This window comes from Rattus rattus, chromosome 6 (assembly GCF_011064425.1).
Source record: "Rattus rattus isolate New Zealand chromosome 6, Rrattus_CSIRO_v1, whole genome shotgun sequence".
NCBI lineage: Eukaryota > Metazoa > Chordata > Mammalia > Rodentia > Muridae > Rattus > Rattus rattus.
The window spans coordinates 137,449,825-137,469,734 of NC_046159.1; the positions used below are offsets into that span (position 1 = coordinate 137,449,825).

The following is a 19,910-nucleotide window of genomic DNA, read 5'->3' on the forward strand; positions in this document are numbered from 1 at the left end:
CACCAGACTCTATATTTAGTGTTGGTGTCTTTTGACAAAAATATCTGGTGACTCCAGCTTCTTAATTCATAAGATGAAAATGATAACTTCATATCTACCTCACAATAGTAAGATATTTAGATCATGTACCTGAATATGACCAGTAAGTTCTTCAATTGAGGCATAATTGCTCAACAGCACGACCATGTAAACAAAATGAAGGCCAGGTTTCAAATTTGATGCCTGGGAGACTGAAACTCCCTGTGTTTTCCTATTCTCTGTCCTTCTTCATAGGCTCTTTCTTAGCATAGGTTCTATTATCTAGGCCAGGTCCCAAGAAAAACCATGGATGTCATCCTGAAGACCCCATGCCCATGGCCATTCAGCTCCATGTCTGAACATACACTTCATTCTGCAAGTTGTTCCTCTTCAGAACCACACATCCAACTCCTAAAATCAGCACTTGTCTTTCCCCTCCCCTAAGTATTTCATTACCCTTTAGTCTCTCTTATATCAGCTACATGATCTGAAACCAAGAATCAAGAGATGAATGAAAACATGCTTACTGAAGGGAGAGAATCCCTGCAACCCACCTCTTACTCAGTCCTCTATCTGAGGACTGAATTTCCTGAATTACTGAATTTAAGTAGCAAACTTAAATTCTCTAGGCAAGAGAGTCAGCTATCTTTCCCTGTGGAAACCAAAGCCTCCTTCAAAATTATTATCCTATGTTGGTATCTGATGATCAGCAAGGAAAAGGAAGTAGGGGTGTGTGTGTGTGTGTGTGTGTGTGTGTGTGTGTGTGTGTGTGTGTGTGTGTGTGTAGGAGGGTACATCATCCCCATCATAAATCTGTGTAACCCACCAAACAATAATCCCTATTCAAACACCCAAAGGAATCACTCAAGGCCTCTGACTCTGAAACTTAGGTTGATAATTAAGGTTTTAGGGCAGCTAAAGGATTGGCATTCAGTACCTTCAGAATCAGAGAAAACAAAACAAGCGGATACAAAAGAAAACTCATACCTCTACTTATATAAACTCAGAGACATCAGAGAAAGGAACTCTTCTTAATCCTTCTTGAGAATTTTCCTTAAATTCGCCATCTATATTTTCTTCTGAACTTGTGTTTCCTGGTAATGCATTTTTATTACCAAGAAATTTCATTCTCTGTTTCTATATGATAACATCATGAATTTCATGACTTTATCTTCCAAGATCATTAAAGTTAGTTTTCATCCTCTTTTATAGATGAGGAAACTGAGGAGTGGGAAATGTAAGACTTTCTCAAAATCATACACTCAGGCAGAAATCTAAGCATTTTTGAATCTACATATGTTGGGCTTGAGGGTTCATACTAAAATAGTAGACTAAACTGACTCTTGCTAGTCACTAGGCCTATTGACTAAAACTCAGCCTAAGAGTCAAGTTGGAGTCCCATCCAGCCACAACTGAAACAACCACTACTGAATCTCTATGGTCTGGCTTAGCTTACAAAATTGCTCATATAGGATTCCTGCATTTTAAACAATCCTGACTTTTAAAACAATCTATCAGGAAAAAAAACCAGCTAATTTCAGAAATTCCCAAGATCAGCTCAGAACTAATAAATCCTAAACTTGCTAAGACCAGTGAGAGACAATGTACTCTGTCACCTACTACATTTCATCAACATTGTTTTAATATAGAGGAAAACATAGCTAAAACTATACTTGATGTTCTCCCTATTAATATAGAAATCACTACAAGAGGATTAAACAATTCAATATTGACAAGACAAAAATACGGAACCACAGCAGTCCTCTCAGCCCTCTCCAACATTGCTCTCTGGATCTGTTACAGAGGGAGATTGTGTCCGGGGAGCCCCTATTCCCCTCTGAAATCACTTTCTCAATGGAGTCCTTCCAGAAAGCCAAGCACAAGAGCATCTGTGCCAGGAAAAGGGGGGGGGAGGGGAGGGGAAGGGGAAGGGAAGGGGGGGGGAAGGGGAGGGGAGAGAGGGGAGAGGGGAGGGAGAGGGGAGGGAGAGGGAGAGGAGAGGGAGAGGAGAGGGAGAGGGAGAGGAGAGGGAGAGGAGAGGGAGGGAGAGAGTTTATAACCAAGAATGATTACACACATATCAACTCAGTACTACTTGACCAGAAAGGATTTATATTATTTAGACTATCTACCTGGACAAAACAGATTCTTGTGGGATGGCCTGGGAGCTAAGATTTATAATATTTTATCCTTTGAATCAATGTGTCACAACAATCAATTTGTAGGTTTTTGTCCATTTGTCAAAAAGTAGAACTTTATCATTCTACATATATTTAGTAGCCTTTGGAATCAGTTCTTCCCACTGCCAACCTCAAACCAACTACCAATGTCTAAATCATGCTGACATGACAATCCATCTCCTTACAAGCCACAGACCTCGTCTTGTAATCAAGAGGGAAAAGGTCATATTTTTATTCAGAAAATGAAAAATAAGAGCCAAGCAACTTCAGAGAATGATAACAAATGCTAGTGTTCATTCATTTGTCACATATGTATTTCTATGAAGAGGAAATGAACAGCAATTGTGATCACCCTACACTGCATATTTATCTGGAAGGACAAGGGCTGTCCTAGTCTCCTGCCATGTTCAAATGGATCAGTGGAGGTGACAAGAATAAACAAACTGTAGCTCATTGAAAAATATTTCTCCAAACTCCTGTCTATCTGGAACTTCAGAGTGAAGCTTTACTTGCAAACAGTACTCACAAATGTAATTAAATAAAATAAAACACCAGTTTAAGGTAGGCCTAAGTTCACTGATTGGTGTCTTTCTAAGAATAGCATGTGACACAAAGAAGGAGGCCCTGTAAACACAGAAGCACAGGGCTGAGATATATATATATTATATATATATATATATGCTGCTGACATTTTAAGAATGAAGAATTAGCCAGAATAGCAGAATACATAAAACCAAATTCCAGCTCTCTCCCTCTCATTGACCCAGCTATAATGTTTCCTCCATAATGGAAAATTAGCATATATATACATATATACATACATACATATGTATATATACATATATATATATGTGTATATATATATATATATATATATATATATATATATTCTCATCTCAAAGGAACCCAAGGATTGCCAGGAGACAACCAAAGCAAGCAAACTCTGAGCGAGTTTCTTTTCTGTTGCTTTCACAGAAAGCCTGGCCTTCTCAGTGCTTTGATTTTGAACTCCTAATATATATATACATATGACTATACATGACTATTAGGTTGGTAGTACTATATCACTGAAGCTATAGACGAGTAATATAACAGCACGAGTACTAAATTTGGCTTGGTTAATTTCTGAATTATAACCGAATGAGATAAAACTAGCATTCATTACTCATAAGCTAAATTATATATATCTACTAGTGAAAGACTGATGTAGTTATCAAAAAAGCAATAAATATTGTTGAAGACGTTATATACACCAGAAAGATGTGAGGAAGAATGTCCAATCCGTCAAACACCACAGTCATTAATGGCTCAGTGAACAGAAACTTCATTTTCTGTCTCCTAATGTTATCACATTTATAAAATAATAACTCAGAACTGAAGTGCTTAATTTTCTTCAGTATTAGAAATATTTTAAGTAGATGCTTGAACGTTCACTGTGAAAGTTAGCTACTAGTTTTATAAGCAGATTATTTCCAAATATCTAACATAAAAGATGCTGGTCTTTTTTTTACCCTCTAAGTTGTTTCTCACCTTCTATCTTTCTAGTATCATAATTTTCTATTAAAAACGCAAACTATTTTCATAGGATAAGTAATAAAGTACACAGAGGAAGAGTAACTGCTCTTGAACTCACTAAGTCCAGCTACCCGTTTTCCTGTGTCCACCTCCCAAGGGCTAGGATCATAGACGTGATACAATGCTTGTCAAACATTGTTCTCTTTTATGTGTATTTTGTTTCTAAAATATTTAGATTTCTGTGTATGCTTGCCTAAGCAAAGTACTACACATTGAAGAATCCATAGAAATGACAACTGTTTCCCTTGCCTTGATGATCAGAAATCTTAAGAACAATTTTGTGATATTATATCTACAAAGTGATCATACAGAACAAGATAGTGAAGGGTCGAATCCACTGCCTTCCAAACTTTTCCTTGTGCTCGTGAGCCTTTAACAGAAGTACCACAAGCTGAGAAGATGCCACTCAAGGCTTCTAAGTTAAAACAGGAGAGTGCCAGTTACGTCATCTCTCTAAGCTGCCATCAAAGACATTGTGAGTTTCAAAGCACCCAAACCTAGGTTAAGCCACTGTATGCGCTCGATCTTAACAAGATGAAATTCAAAGTCCATCTGGAGACACAAATCTAGGCAAGATTAGGGCTGCTAAGCATTTCCACTTTGTGTGAAAATTATGTTAAAGTCTAAATTCCAAGGTAATCCGATAAGTGGAAAGCCAGCCCTTGAAATCCACTTCCCTGAGCACGAGGCTTTCCCAGCTCCCAATCTTCATGCTGCTGACATTTTAAGAATGAAGAATTAGCCAGAATAGCAGAATACGCTAAAACCAAATTCCAGCTCTCTCCCTCTCATTGACCCAGCTATAATGTTTCCTCCATAATGGAAAATTAGCCTATCCCAAGTGCCACACACTCTGGAATGTTTCCTGTTCTCCCACTAAATAAATATACAGGTCACTGTATGTGTACTTGTAAAGCCGTGACTGATGACCCAGCCAGCAGTAGCAATAAGCTTTGTTTCTGTACATAAAAAGCAGAAAAACAGAAGGGAAGAGAAGTCAGGATAGGGATATACATCTAAAATACTGACCCATTTATTATTATCATAAAGTCATTTTACTTCTACTAAAAACAGAGGGGATAAAGACATGGCTCGGGACTTTGGAATACTTGTTGCCCTTACGGAGGACCAAAGTTGAGGTCCAAGTACCCACATGGGGGCTCACAATCAGGAACTCCATTTCTTAGGGAGAGGACATACTCATGTGGCCTCTACAGTCACTGAGCATATACCTGTATGTCAGAAATCATTCATAATGCATAAAATACAAATAAATAGTTTTAAAAACACAATGTAGAAGTCAGACCTTATTAGAAAGACCTCAAAATATAGTAGTTAAAGAAAACACAATGTTTGCAATGGGTCACCCCAGATCTCGACAATTCTTCCACCATTGTCCACCCCAGGAATATGAGAAATCTGAATTTCAAGAATCCTCAGAAAGTCAGAGGCATCCCGTCAATGTAGAAAGTTCATGGCCCAACCCTTACCTTCTGCAAGTAAGGTTTCCAGTGCCATAAACTATAAAGTGGTGTTATGAACTGAACTGTGCCCTTCCCCATCAAAAATATTTCATATGCTAAAGCCCAAACTGCAGTCTGGATGTGAGTACGAAGAGAGATAAGTTAAAATGAGATCTTTGGGGTAGGCTCTAGTTCAATTCTGAGCAACGTTGTCACAGAAGGAAGACATTTGTATATCCACAGGCACAGAATAATTACTCAGAGACAAAGGGACAAGACCCCTAGCTGTGAGCCTAGACGGAAGCCTTGAACAGATCCTTTCTCTCACAGCTGTAAGAAAGCAACTCGTGGTACCTTGACATTGCACTCCTAACCTCCACCACTATGAGGCGCTGACAATCACACAGCATCTGACTGGGCAATGCATCATCTGAGGCACTGTGTCCTAGCGGCCTCGCAGCCTGCCAAGGTGGTTCATGCTGTTGACACAGTCAAAGCCCAGAATCCTAGACTCCAAACCCAAAGTCTACAGATTGCCTCAGCTCCAGTCAACCTCTGATTTCACAGAAAGCTCTGGGCCTCGAAGACATTGACCTCGCCTCTTACTTCTGCTCTTAGCCTTTTTCTGATCTCAGGTGCCATCCTCCTGCCCCTCGGGTGACCTGGCCATGCACTTTACACCATCCATTTTCCAGAATACTGAGGCAAACACAACTCTGTTCTAAATTCAAGACAACAAAACTGAAAATCTTATAATTTTAGGTATCTGGCTAAAATAGGTTGCTTATTTTCAATAACTGTGAGCTCCATCCCTAAATCATTAGGCAATTTCAAATAGATATCTCATGAACTGAGAACTCAAAATGTACAAACAAAACATTCCAATGGAGCGAAACCCACTGTCATATGACCAGACACTAATCGAAACCCCTTTTGAAAATCATCCTCTCTCTTCACTCTGGGCAAAGGCACTGCGGGTCTACGTGTGCTCATTTTCTGTGTCTGTCCAGACAGAAACTTCTCCATCCAGTCATCCGCTTACCAATCTTATTTCTAGCTCGAGGTCCAGCTGACACCTTAGCACACTTCACAAGAACCTTCCCGAGGATTCGCAATGCTTCTGAGATGATCCCGCATCTCTACGGCACGCCATGTTATTCGTGGACTTATGATTTCAATCTTCTGCCTGCCACCTGGGTGACGGGTTCCTCACGAGCACCATCTGTATCGAGTACTCCATCTTACTTACTGACTCTGCTTAATGACGCTCTGCAAGTCAGCTGTGAGCTGGTACAGGGATGGTGTCAGACAAGGTCACTAACTTCGTTAAAACTCCACATCTGAGCAGAGTCAGGGGATATGTCACATTCCAGTGAGGACTGTAGTGGAAATGGTCAGGGCTATTGGCAGGAGGACATGCAGGAGGGTGGCTGAGAACAGAGTTAACTGCTACTGTACACACGGTGACCAAAGGACACTTCTGAGAAGAGAACATCTGAGTTTACAGCTGGTATCTAAGAGCAACCAATGAAAAAGCATTCAGGACAGTGTCACAGCGCCCGTGAGGGCCCTGAGATGAGACACCATGGAACAATGGAAAAGAAAAGGAGCCAGCGACCTTGGTGCAGGTGTGTAAAGGGGGCATTAATGAAACATGGCTTGCAGTTTTATGTTATGATAGTTTCAAAGTAGAGAAGAGACGATAAGAATGGCAAAGCAGTAGAGAGCGTAAGGTAAGAGTCACTGCAACAACTCAAGGGACAGCTGACCATGTCTGGGTTCCAGTGAGAAAACGCGTATCAGCTGTACACAGAGTTGAGCCACCCTTTAGAGGGGTAACCTTGGGCTAATTTGGGTAGGGAACACTGGGCATTGCCATTACTCGTGTAGAGAATGCTACATGGGATGTATTAGACCAGAATTAAATTTGGATGTAAGTTTTAGGCAACTTGTTATACCAGGCATAACATAAGATTGTGATGTCTTACTCTTCTCAGAGGTTGCTGAATCCAAGGGGTAATCTCAGGAAGGTGGATGGATGCATGAAGTGAACATGTGGACAGCTGAACAAGCACGGGTATGGAAACCAACAGCTTCTAACTGCGATTTTAACTCAGGGAATTTACCCAGGAATCAGTGTTCATCAGATCAAAGAAGGCTTTTCTTTCCTCTCCTTAGACTCTACAAACTCAAAGGTCAGCACAAGATGAGGAGAAAAGCCAGCCTGCCTGGAGTTTCCGACTGCAGAAAAGGCTCTCTCAATCACGTGCAGTCTGCTGAAAGGTTAGACAAAGGAACCCAGAAGAGTACATGTTTGGTTTGGAATAAAGAGGCAATGGACAAACTTTCTAAGAAGCTTCAGCTAAACGGTAATAAAGAAAGTCAAATGGGAAGGAAGGCTGAGATGAGGAGGCAGAAAACAATAGAAGCTCAGTAAGAGTGTCCTGGCTCGGTCTACGACAACTTAGCACGTGCTAGAGTCATCCTCGAAGACACTCAATTGTGAAGATGCCCCTACCAGACTGGCCTGTGGGCAAGCCTGTGGTGCATTTTCCTGCTTGATGACTGAATGTAGGAGGGCCCAGCCTGTTGGGGGAGGTGTTAGAGCGGGATGTAAAAGAAAGCAGGGTAAGCCAGCCTTGGGGATCAACTAAGTAGACTGTCTCCGTGGCTTTTGCATCAATCCCGGCCTCTGTGTTCCAACCCTGCTTGAGTTCCTTGCCTGACGTCCTTGAATGATGAACTGTGATATGGAGGTGTGAGAAAAGTAAACCCTTTCCCCGGGCCAAGTGGCCTTTGGTCACTGGTATTTAATCACAGCAATAGAAACCCTAATTTAAAAGGAAGAACGTCATGATCACCATCATCATCATTGTCTTCATCCTTGTCACCGTAGTCGTCATCATCATCATTAAATGACAAACAATCCAGATGATAACAGTGTATTTAAATTGTCAATATCTTCACAAAATTAGGTGGCAAGTCACCAATACATCATCTGGATCAGCACAAGACCTTGCACTGGCCTATTTGATGGGAGAATAAACTGAGGCCCTAGAGAAAGATAATTTGCATTTTTAAGTGATGTTGAAGTGACGCTACTAATCCTGAACATTATGGCAGCGGATTGTAAAATCTCCACTAATGAGTTGGCTCTCGCTAAGAGGTGAGACCCTCCTATGCATGACTGAACAAGGCAAAAGACAGATCAACTTTATTTCATAAAACCAAAGCCTTATGTGCAAAATTTACTAAGTCACCGCAACACTGGGCATGTCTGGAGGTGCAGAATACTTACCATCTAGGAGCAACACGTAACGACAGAAGCAAAGAGAGGAGATTGAAGTGCCTACCTTCCCTGATGGCTGTGAAAGGCGTACCCTCTTCCTCCTGCAGCCTGATCACCTTTAGAGCCACCAGCTTTCCGTTTACCCTGCAGGAAACCGAAGAGCAGAGAAAAGTGACTTTGCAGAACTGTAAGTCTGTCTGGGTACTAATTATGCTCCCCAACATTTCTATTCTATGCAAGTTTGCGTTAACAGTGTCAGCGAGTCCCCTGTACGGCCATAGCCGTCCTGAATTCAGCAAGGCTTGCAATTCTAGATCATCATGAATACTCACATTGTAAATACACTCGTAATAGGCTAAGATCAAACTTGATATTTCTGTGAGGTAGCTTTTTTCCTTCCAGTGAAACTAGAGCTTAACAAAACCACCTGAAAATGAAGCTGAGTCTAATTCAAATCAAATCAGTGACGAGAACATTTCCCTTTGTTTCTCAAGGCTGCATCTGCAGTCTTAGATAGTGTGGTGTAATGCCACGGACAGAAGCTCCCCACTCATCTGCCCTCCCCTCCCCTCCTTTCTCTCTCAGCAACACTCACCTGCACACATACACACCACACACACACAAACACACCCACACACACACACACACCCAACACCAACAACCCACACCACACACACACAGACACACACACACCACACACACACAGACACACACACACACACACACACACACACATACACACACACACACACACACACACACACACACACACACACACACACACACACCCACCCACACACACACAAACACACCCCACACACACACACACACCACATACACATAACACACAAACACACCACACACACACACACACACACACACACACAAACACACACACACACACACACACACACACACACCACACACACACACACACACCACACACACCACACACACACCACACACACCACACACACACACACACACACACACACACACACACACACACACACACACACACACACACAGACACACACACACCACACACACACACACACACACCACAACACACACACACACACACACACAACACACACACACACACAAACACCACACACACACACACACACACACACACAAACACACACACACCACACACACACACACACACCACACACACACACCCAACACATGCAAAAACACACACACACACACACACACACACACAAACACACACACACATACACACACACACACACACACACACACACACACACACACACAACACACACAACACATGCAAACACACACACACACACACACACACCGTTTGCATGTTTTTGAAATAGAGCCTCTGAATAACTCCATTTGATCCAGTCGTGTTTTATGCTACATGATCAAACACTTGATGAATATACTACTACAAATTATAAAATACACAACCAAAGCAGATGATTCTTTTAAACACTTTCTGCATGTGTGTCAGCTCTAATCAAAAGTATGATTGTACTATGGAGATAACGTTTTATCCAGTCAATTCTGTCAGCTATCAACATCAAAGAAATAACTATATATTCCAGCCCTCTTGATTGCTTTATTTTCTACATTTACTATGCCTGGTGGAATATTTTCTCTGATTGCCTTGCTCATTAAAGTGTTTCAAAGGAGATATGAAAAATATAAAAAATACAAAACATATTTAAAGAAAAACAAACCCTCCTCACCTACTCCTTCAGCCACCTAGCTCCTACGTTCTGAAACCACCATTTATCACTGTGCAGATATGTTCTCTGGTCTAGAGACCTTCCATACTTATACATAAATTATGTAGGTATGCTTGTGTCACATCAATAAACTGACAAATATATACATATACATCTGCATAGTGCAGAAAACCATGTATAGTGTATATAGCCTGCATTCTCTCGTGTAAGTTTAATATACTTAATTTCATTCTAGTCTTCAACTGATGGGCATTAAGTTCATCCACGATTTGCTACTTCTACAGTGATATAATGTATATCCTTATATATTTTACCCATATTTTTTAAAAGTGTGAATAACAAATTCCTAAAAGTATAGAAACAAGGTCAAAACATACATACAACTAGAAATATTAGTTTTGATGGAAATTCAAATCTTACACTACATGGCAGAAACCAATTTCCCTTTCCTATAGCATCGATGGCAGTCCTATTTCTTCCCTCTGTCTTCTATAGGTTATCAGTGTTTGGTTTTGCTAATCTTATAGTTTCTTATTATAATTTTGATTGCTACCAGAAATATTCAGAGGAACCAAAATGAAGAGCTCACGTGCCCCAGAGAATCCCATGTCTGAGTCTGAAATAGGAATGCTAATGTCTTAAAAATAAATAAATAAAAATAAAAATCGCAATATCTAACGTATGCTTCTCAAAAACCTGCCTGCCCCAGAAGGGAGACCCAGAAGCCAAAGTCCTCATCGCAATCTACCTGCCAGGTGGCTTTTCTCCACGAGCCCACAGAAACTCAGTCAGTACTGCTGATGGCAATGGGATACGGGCATCTTGTTACAAGGCCCCTCCATGTGCAGACTTTCTCCTGGAAGTCAGGATTTGTGATGCTTTGTCTCTGCCTCAGCTGGGAAAGAAAGACTCCACAATTTTCTCCTAAGCAACCTCCTCTCCTGAATGCATCCCCTTGACTTTTCTTGGTTCAGCTGGCTTCAGAGCCTGTGAACTTCTCGTTGTGCTATTGGACTAAGGGAACACTTGGCAGGGATTGAGGCTGCCACAAAGTAAGAACGGACATCTGCACAGACTTCTCAGCCCTGCTGAGCTCATCAGTGGCTCCCACAGGAGGCAGTGACTGATTCCAGGAACGCCTTGGAATTTTCCCCTCACTTGCAGACATTTTCCTCTCACCCATAAAAGACACACACACACACACACACACACACACACACACACACACACACACACACACACACACACACCACCTTCTTCCCACACAGCCCCAGACCACGAAACGTGACTAGCTACTAGCCTAACTGAAAGCAAAGAGCAAAGGCCGCAACTAAAGTCAGTGAGGTGGGAGAAATAAGTATGGCCCTCGTAGGCTGCTATATTTGAATGCTTAGTAACCAGGAAGTGGAATTGGTGGGAAGGAGTAGAAGCATAAGAAAGCATGGCCTTGTTGGAGAAAGCGGATCACTGGGAGTGAGTCAAAGCCCATGTCAGTCCCGGGTGCTCTCGTGCTCGTTCTCACTCTCTTTCTTCTCTTTCTCTCTCTCCCTGCATATGAATCCGAATGTAGCTCTTAGACACTGCTCCAGTGCCATGCACGCCACCATGCCCTCACCACAATGATAACAATGCACTAAGTCTTTGAATCTGTAAACAAGACCCCCAATTAAATGTTTTGTTTTATAAGAGATAACTTGGCCATAGTCTCTCCTCAGCAATAGAACAACGGCTGACTAAATCAGAATCCACCTGAGCACTCTCAAAGGTCAATCTCTATCATTCTACTGCTATAAAAACAGTCCTTTTGAATTCACCTCCTGTAATACAAAAACTGGTTTCATGGAATTATAATCCTGCAATTTCCATGAACTGAAATGCCACGTGTTAAGTTGCCAAGGTGATTGGTTGGTGAGTTAGTTGGCTGACTGGTTTGTTGGGTGGTTTTTAATTTTTATTTGTTTGAATGTGCCTGGGTGTTTTACCTGCATATAAGTCTGTTCATCGGGTCTGTACGTGGTGCCTGAGGAAGCCAGAGACAGAGGTCAAAGCTGCTGCAGCTACAGATGGCTGTGAGCGATCATGTGGGTCTGGGAACCCACCTCAGGTCTTCTGGAAGAGCCTGTGCTCTTCCTGTGTAAGCCCTCTCTCCAGTCCCAAGCATCAGTGGGTTTTGTGGACTGTGCTCACCTCAGTCATTGCTGAAACTGATGTTTTACGTATTATATCACGTGAACTAAAACTGTCTTCAGAATCTAAGCACCAGAAATAAAGAGACTGCTTCATTCACTGGTTTGTGTCCAGTATGTAGAACCTTCCAGACAAAGAGTATATTTTATAGAATGACTACAGATGCTGGTAATTCATGGAGGTTTTCCCCTTTGTTGATGCCAAATAAATATAAAATGAGGCAGAAAACTTATTATCTCTAAAGTTTTCAGAGACACCAAGATTTTTATAAGCCTTTCAACATCTTCATGCATGTTGGGCTTCACAATTTCCTAACTGCTGAGCCATTTCTCCAGAGGCTTCACAATTTCTGTTTTCCTTTTGTTATTTGGGGTTCTTTTTATTTTTCTTTAGTTTTGTTTTATTCGTTTGTTTTATGTGTGTATGTGTGTTTGTGTTTCAGATTGAAGGTAAAGTCTCTCTGATATTTATGCGTATGGAGACAAGTTTCCATGTCATGGAAGTTTTAGGATTTGTAGAATAATTAGTTAATTAACCTTTTTACACCCAACAGACCCACTGCAAAAGCACTTACAATCCTTTAATAACCTAAGCACAGACCACTAATCAGCATCTCTCTCTTCTCCAATGGCTTCACAGGTTTCCCACTAAGAATTATATTGATCATCAAATTGCTCTTTAACCTGAGTCACTGTGACTTTCTTCTTTCTTAATTAGATTTTCTCTACATGTCTGGACACTCACCAACATGTAAAAATGTTAAGTCACAGGCTCAACCATTCTATAAAAGGTCTTTGGGGATAATAATATGAAATTTTCTAATGTTCTAATTTCAGTACAGATATGTATAATATATGTTTACTGTATATATAGATATATATATTAAAACTTTATTACTATTATCTGAAGTGCTCTAAATTCTATGCTACTAGTCATGCATGTATTTCACTTCTTAAGGGTAGCAAATTAAGATGGTATCCTTTAAAAATTATGTCATATTTTCTAATTATCTTGAGGTTTTTAAAACTACTTTAGGAGGGCTTAAAACATGTAATTCAAACCCTGATTTAAATAAACACAAAATTCAGATTGAATCAATAAATCAGAGCTGTTTACAGGAAAACATGGAGGATTCCCCTTTAACAAGTCATATTAATTAAATCACAAGCTAATGAATAAAAGGCAATCAAGGTTTGATTGCCAGTGGAAACATTAATTCAGATAAATAACATGGTGAGAAAGATATGCCTAACGTGTGTTAATATTGCCAATCTTTTGGAGATGCTGCCAGATTTGCCACTAGTTGCTCTGTGTTACACACGGAGCCATTTTGCTCCACACACAACTGCCATTAGCAACATGGCCTCACTGTGAGATACAATGTAAGCACTCTAGTCTGGTCTGCTTGTCACAAGGCAGAGCCACATAAACAGATTGGGGGGGGGGTGGACTCTATTGACCTGGGAACACCAGCTGGCCAGGCAAAGCCAGGCTGAAGTAGAATCTAGCTTCTAACAGATTCTGACCACAGATTCAAACCTCCAACCTCAGAATTGTGTCCACAATTCCGTGTGCTCCCCCTACCCCTTACACTTGTAGATACAAAATTCTCTTAACTCTCTTGTGAGAGAGAAGCCTAAAGTGCAGCCTCCTGCTTTTTTGTATTTTATCCATCCACTCATTCCTTTATTTTTCTGCACGACATCTAAAGAGAAACTCCCCACTTTGCTCATAGCACAGTTTCTGGTATCAAAAGCTGGTGCACGGAGTGAATTTTCACGACGGGAGTGGTTCTCAAAGGCAAGGCAGAGCTCTTCCACTCTGTTAGTTGCCCCACACTAATAGGATAACTTAGTACAATGAAACAAAATTGCAAATATTATCTAGGTCATCTCGGAAAATAGTGTTCAGGTGCTAAGACCTAGGAGAAATTGTATCTGGAAGATATCAAGGAAATTAAAGCAGTATACCTGAAAGAAATTTAATATATCTGGGAAATTTAATATATTATGTCTCCCTCATCCCTTATGATCTGGTATCAGGAGAAAGTGCTGAGGAAAAGGGTAGCCCGGGCATGGCTTTTGTTTGCTGTGCTGACACTGAGGCTGCATCAGGAGCTGTAACGCAGAGCTGAGCACTCTCAGAGCACTGTTGGTGCTGGGTTTATCAATTTGGGGCAAAGTTCTATTAAACAATTTGGAAAACTATCCTAATCAGTCTCCATTTATTAGCCACTGCATTTAAAACTCATTCAAATGTCCAGTATCAAGTATTAAAACCGAAAATGTTGATGGCTTGAGAGATGGCTCAGGGGTTAAGAGCACTGGCTGCTCTTCCAGAGGACCTGGGTTCAATTCTTAGCAACCACATGGCAGCTCCCATCTGTCTGTAATTCCAGTTCCTGAGGATCTGATACCTACACACAGTCATGCATGCAGGTAAAACTCCACTGCACATGAAATAAAAATAAGTAAACTATTTTTAAAAACTTTAATGTTAAATTTGAATTTTTTTATTCAGACATGAATGAGAATCTGCATCAAAAATACTCAATCGGTTTTCTGGCATATCCTGACAATGCTAATTCCCATACCTTACTCTAAGAGAGAATTTAAACATTAAATAATTAGAATTTCAAGGTAAACTCTAGGAGTCACTTGTCCTAACATCTATCAAATGATGTAGACAGAAGTAGAAGAAGACCCATACTAATTCTCACTAAATTGATTTCTTTTTAAGTAAGATCTAAGGTTAATAAAATAACGATTTAAAGTCTATTTTCTAGGATGTGACTACAAATATAAAATCTGAGGATTTAAGACCAATGAGGAAAGAGTACATCCAATCACCTACTATTACCTATCTTTAAGAAAATGTTTCTACTAAAATATAATTCACGATTTGAAATGTTTTAGCAAACATCCAATCTCTATATTGAAACAATGAACATTTTTAATATAAACAACTTTCAGGACAGAACTCAGAACTGGGTACATTTCCACAATGTTAAGCTGACCAATCTTGTACTATTCTAAAACTGGAATCAGTTAATAAATAAATGATTTTGGAGGCTCGTTTGAGGAAGGCGAGCAGAAGGGATAGTTTAGTGCCCTGAGACTCCTCATTTGGTTGAGGTCTATGCACATCGCAGACTAGTACTACTGTGCCTAGGAGCCTGGTCCCTTCACTTAAATGGACTATACATACACAGCCCTCTCCGAACAACGCACCTAGGAACATGAGCACCTTCAATCCCCACCTGCAATGGACTCCACCCTTGACAACAATGTGTGTCACTCATCCCAATAGTAATCAAGTTCAGGACGTCTCCACTCAGGTATATCCAGCAATATACACCTGAGTTCAAAAGACTAGAAAGACCAACACGGTCTGACCTGCTTTTGGGTGCATGTGCAGTGTCTTAGGGTTTTATTGCTGTCAAGATACACTTGTGACCATGGAAACTCTCATAAAGGCAAACATTTAATTGATGCTAGCTTACAGTTTCAGAGATTTAGTCCATGACCATCACGGTGGGAAGCAAGCCAGCATGCAAGCAGATGTGCTGCTGGAGGAGCCAAGAATCCTACAACTTGATCAGAAGGCAATAGAAGGAGATACTGTGTTCCACAGGCAGCCAAGGGAGACTGTCATCCACACTCAGGAGAGCCCGAGCACAGTGCCTACACAGTGACACTCTTCCTCCAATATGGCCACACCTCCTCCCATATGGCCACACCTCCTCCCATATGGCCACACCTCCTCCCATATGGCCACACCTCCTCCCATATGGCCACATCTCCTCCAATACGGCCACACCTCCTCATAGTGCCACTCTGCATGGTCAAGCATCCAAATACATGAGTCTGTGAAGGACAAACCTACTGAAACCACCACAGGCAATAAGGTTAAATGGTGGCCTCTAAAACGGAAATCCTTTATTTACAGTTTTCTGCCTCATTTCAATGATTAAAAACAAACATATGTAGAAAGACACATGAAATAGAAAATTTTTATGACCTAATCTAACAATCAAAATAGAGAACCACTCGAATTATGTCCATTAGTAACAAAGTCCTCCTTCCCTCTTCAAGTCTGTAAAAGGAATTCCCTAGCAGTAACTGGGGCTCTTGAGCATCATCACAGGGGCTACAGTCAGTTTGGACAGTATCTTTAGTCTGTACTGTTACTCTGCTTTGATGAAAATTGTCAACTCTTTGGATAAGAGGCCAATCACCTGGCAACGCCTGACATAGTAACATGGTTATCTTGCAATCAGAAGACCTCGGTGACAATGAAGCCTTCACGGAAGACAGTAGGCCCTCAATGACCATGGGTCCTCTACCATCATTACCATGGACAAAGCATTCCTTTAAAGACGCAGGGGAACTCAAACCCCTCCACAGCCATCCAACTATGTCATTCTTTCTGCTGTTGATGAGAAAACAAATATGTGTCACCTGTAGTTCTGCCCTCAACCAACAACAACAACAGCAACAACAATAACAATCGAGTCCTCTTGGGAAGTCCAGCCCTTCATCAAATCAAAGTCTGAATATCCATCTCTTAGTCAACAAATATTAATTGCGAGGATTTGAGTTTGCGCTTGGGATAAATAATGAGTAATAATACAGCCCTGCACATAACGATTGTGACAGTGCATCCCAGGAGTCCAGCATAATACCTAAAATTCAAACGAGTGGAATACTCTGAGAGGACATCAGCACCTGACAAATGACACAACTTGGACGTTTGTAAAATGATATCTACAACAGAAAGGCACCAAACATCCTTAAATCGCTAACTATCTATGATAAAACTAAGAAAACAATTGATCGTGGAGTGCTCTGTGGTCAGCTTTTTAGCCTAAAATGTAGTGAATGAAGACACTGTTGTAAGTGCTGACTTTGCACAGGTCATAAAACACACTATGAGAAAGCATGTTCCTCCTTCACAGAATAAATCCAACCCAAATCTCACCACACCTAGATGTAAGTGCTTACTGAAAGGATATAATCGACCAATTAACTAGTAGCCACTGGGTTATAATCTGAAAAATGCAAACTGCAGGACATTGTAGAAGGAGCAAGGCTAAACAAATAAATTTCAAGGCAACACTAACTGAGCTCTGGATGTTATTAAGACATCAATATTTGTTTTAATTTTTTGTCATGTTAGAACGTGTGTGTGTGCGTGTGTGTGTGTGTGTGTGTGTGTGTGTGTGTGTGTGTGTGTTCCCTGTGCATTCAGATATCCCTAAAGACTAGAAGAGGCCAGCAGATCCCTTGGAGATGCGCAGCAGCTAGTAAATTGTCATTGCTCCAATAAATAGCCTCCCAATAGGAAGTATGGTCAGGAAGCTGAAATCTTGGTCCAGTGAAATACATTAGCACTCATACTAGGGCACGAGCAAGGGAGAAAAGAAACCCATAAAGACAAAAACCTCTAGAGCATCAGGACGATCCGGGCTGAGTGCTGGGAAATTGAAAGATAGGTCCCAAGTTCCTGGTTTCGGCATATGGATAGTTGAGCGTACCTTTTTTTTTTTTTTTTTTTTGATGTTAAGGAAGTTAAAACACTTGGAGATGGACACGCGTTCCAAGAATTCTGTTTGGTACAATACTGTACTGGAAACATTACATGGAGATGTCACTGACACGGTGATAGATTTATGAGTCTGCATCTTGATACACAAATCTAAGCCAGGCATACATTTGTGTTCCATTTGGACCACAGGGAAACAGCCAGGATTCTGAGTTAAGAAAATTACTCAAAGGAAGATGGGAGAAAAGAAAGAATTTGCTGATCTGGGGACGATTCTCTTGACCTGGAACAGGCTGAAGAGGGAGAGAAAACACCATTAGACTACAGGAAGAAGCACAAGACGGAGAGTGATATATGTAGATCTCAGGCAGTGTCTCCTGGCCTCTCTTCCTTCGGTCTCTTACATGGATGTCTCCCTGTCGATATAATTATGCAAAAAGGGTTCTGACAAAGCTTCTTGCTAACCAGCCCCCTGCAGTCCTCCGGGAGCCTGTTGTCAGGAAACACAAACTGCCAGGTGTGAAGTATTAGGGCAGAGCAAATCGGGATGCCCTGTCCCCCATAGGAGAAACTGAGTTTGTCCTAAGCAGCCATTAAACTGCGACAGCCACAGAACACTGTTCATTCAGACTGATCATGCCAAAAAGTGATCATTCCAGGATCTGAGAGATTTTCTTCAAGGACCTTGCAATGATAGTACCTCTCGCCTTTGTAAACGTGGCCCAGGAGTGTGATTTCTCTCTAACAATGAAACTCCAACCTGTCAGCAAGCACCTAGTGCTGACGCATCCAGCTACTAATTCTATATTTCTGTCCTACTCATGGCAGGCACTGGTAACCTAGAGTCTTCTGTCCTTATCCTCAAAAGAATGCAAACGCAAACACCACGGGGAGGCCAGCACTTCCCTTCCTGGCACTGCACTCTGGACGAAAGCCCCGCCCTTCTCTGGTGTCCTTGTCTTCATGTCTGTGCCTCTCTGTCTCTCCAGTCCTCTGTGTCTTTGTGTTCCCTCCTTCGCTTTCCCAATGTTTGACGTTCACTCCCCTATGAAGGCCTTGCTCGCGCTCCTCTTGCCCACAGGCCTCAACTCTCTACCACTGACCACTAGGCTGACGCTCTACTCAGCCACTAGACTACGCAGGGAAATCAGTGCCTAGCACAGTTGCACGCACAGTCAGGGCTCAGTAGCAACGAATGGGCCAAGTGCCCCCGTCACAAAAAGAGGCACTGAAAGATGGCATGCAATTGAGTCTCTACTGCTCTAAGGTTCCCTAACCAGCCTTTAGCAAATCACCCTGGCAACAGCAAATCCAAACTTCTTAGACATTTCTCTCCCGCCACACAACCAAATACACCTATCACCACTCATAGGCAAGAAAATACGCTTACGAGTTAAACCAGTTCACTAGCCTACTAGTGCTATATATGGTTTTAATACTCTCAGGAGAAAAAGGTATTCAGGCATGACAGCATTTTTTCCAAGCCATTAACCTCTATTCTACTCCAGAAATGTTTGGAGCCACCCAAATAATATTCTGGTCCAAGTGTTGAAGCAGGGGATACAGGAGGAAAGCCACACCGGTGTCCTTGAGTCAGCTACACAAAACCCATTATTTTGAACATTCAGACACTTCAGGGCTACCAGTATATTCCAGTTTTCTTCATAATTTACACAGAAATTGACAGCTATATATAAATCTCAAGTACAGACTTGCTTAAAATTTTTACAGGTCTGCAAACCGGCGTCCTTAGAGAGCCTGTGTCATGAGAGTGTTATTCCCTCTTGTGTCTGCTCTGAACTTGGAGCTTGACTCAGACTCTTCTCAGCAGCAATGACAGAAGCAAAAGGGAAGCTGAGCGTGCACATCTCTTCTTTGTCCTTTTTTCTGTGTCAGCAGCATCTTCCACACGTGGACTTGAGGCCTGAGG

The 19,910-nt window shown here is 41.5% G+C and overlaps 1 protein-coding gene across 4 annotated transcripts in view; it reads right to left on the reverse strand.

Annotated features, from left to right (window-relative positions):
- Cdk14 (cyclin dependent kinase 14) overlaps window positions 1–19,910 on the reverse strand; it is a 475,778-nt gene that overhangs the window by 289,200 nt on the left and 166,668 nt on the right. For all 4 annotated transcript variants that reach the window (XM_032907015.1, XM_032907014.1, XM_032907013.1 and 1 more), the window contains one exon: window positions 8,590–8,669. In XM_032907015.1, coding sequence (XP_032762906.1) covers window positions 8,590–8,669 — 80 coding nt within the window. The remainder of the gene's footprint in view (window positions 1–8,589; window positions 8,670–19,910) is intronic.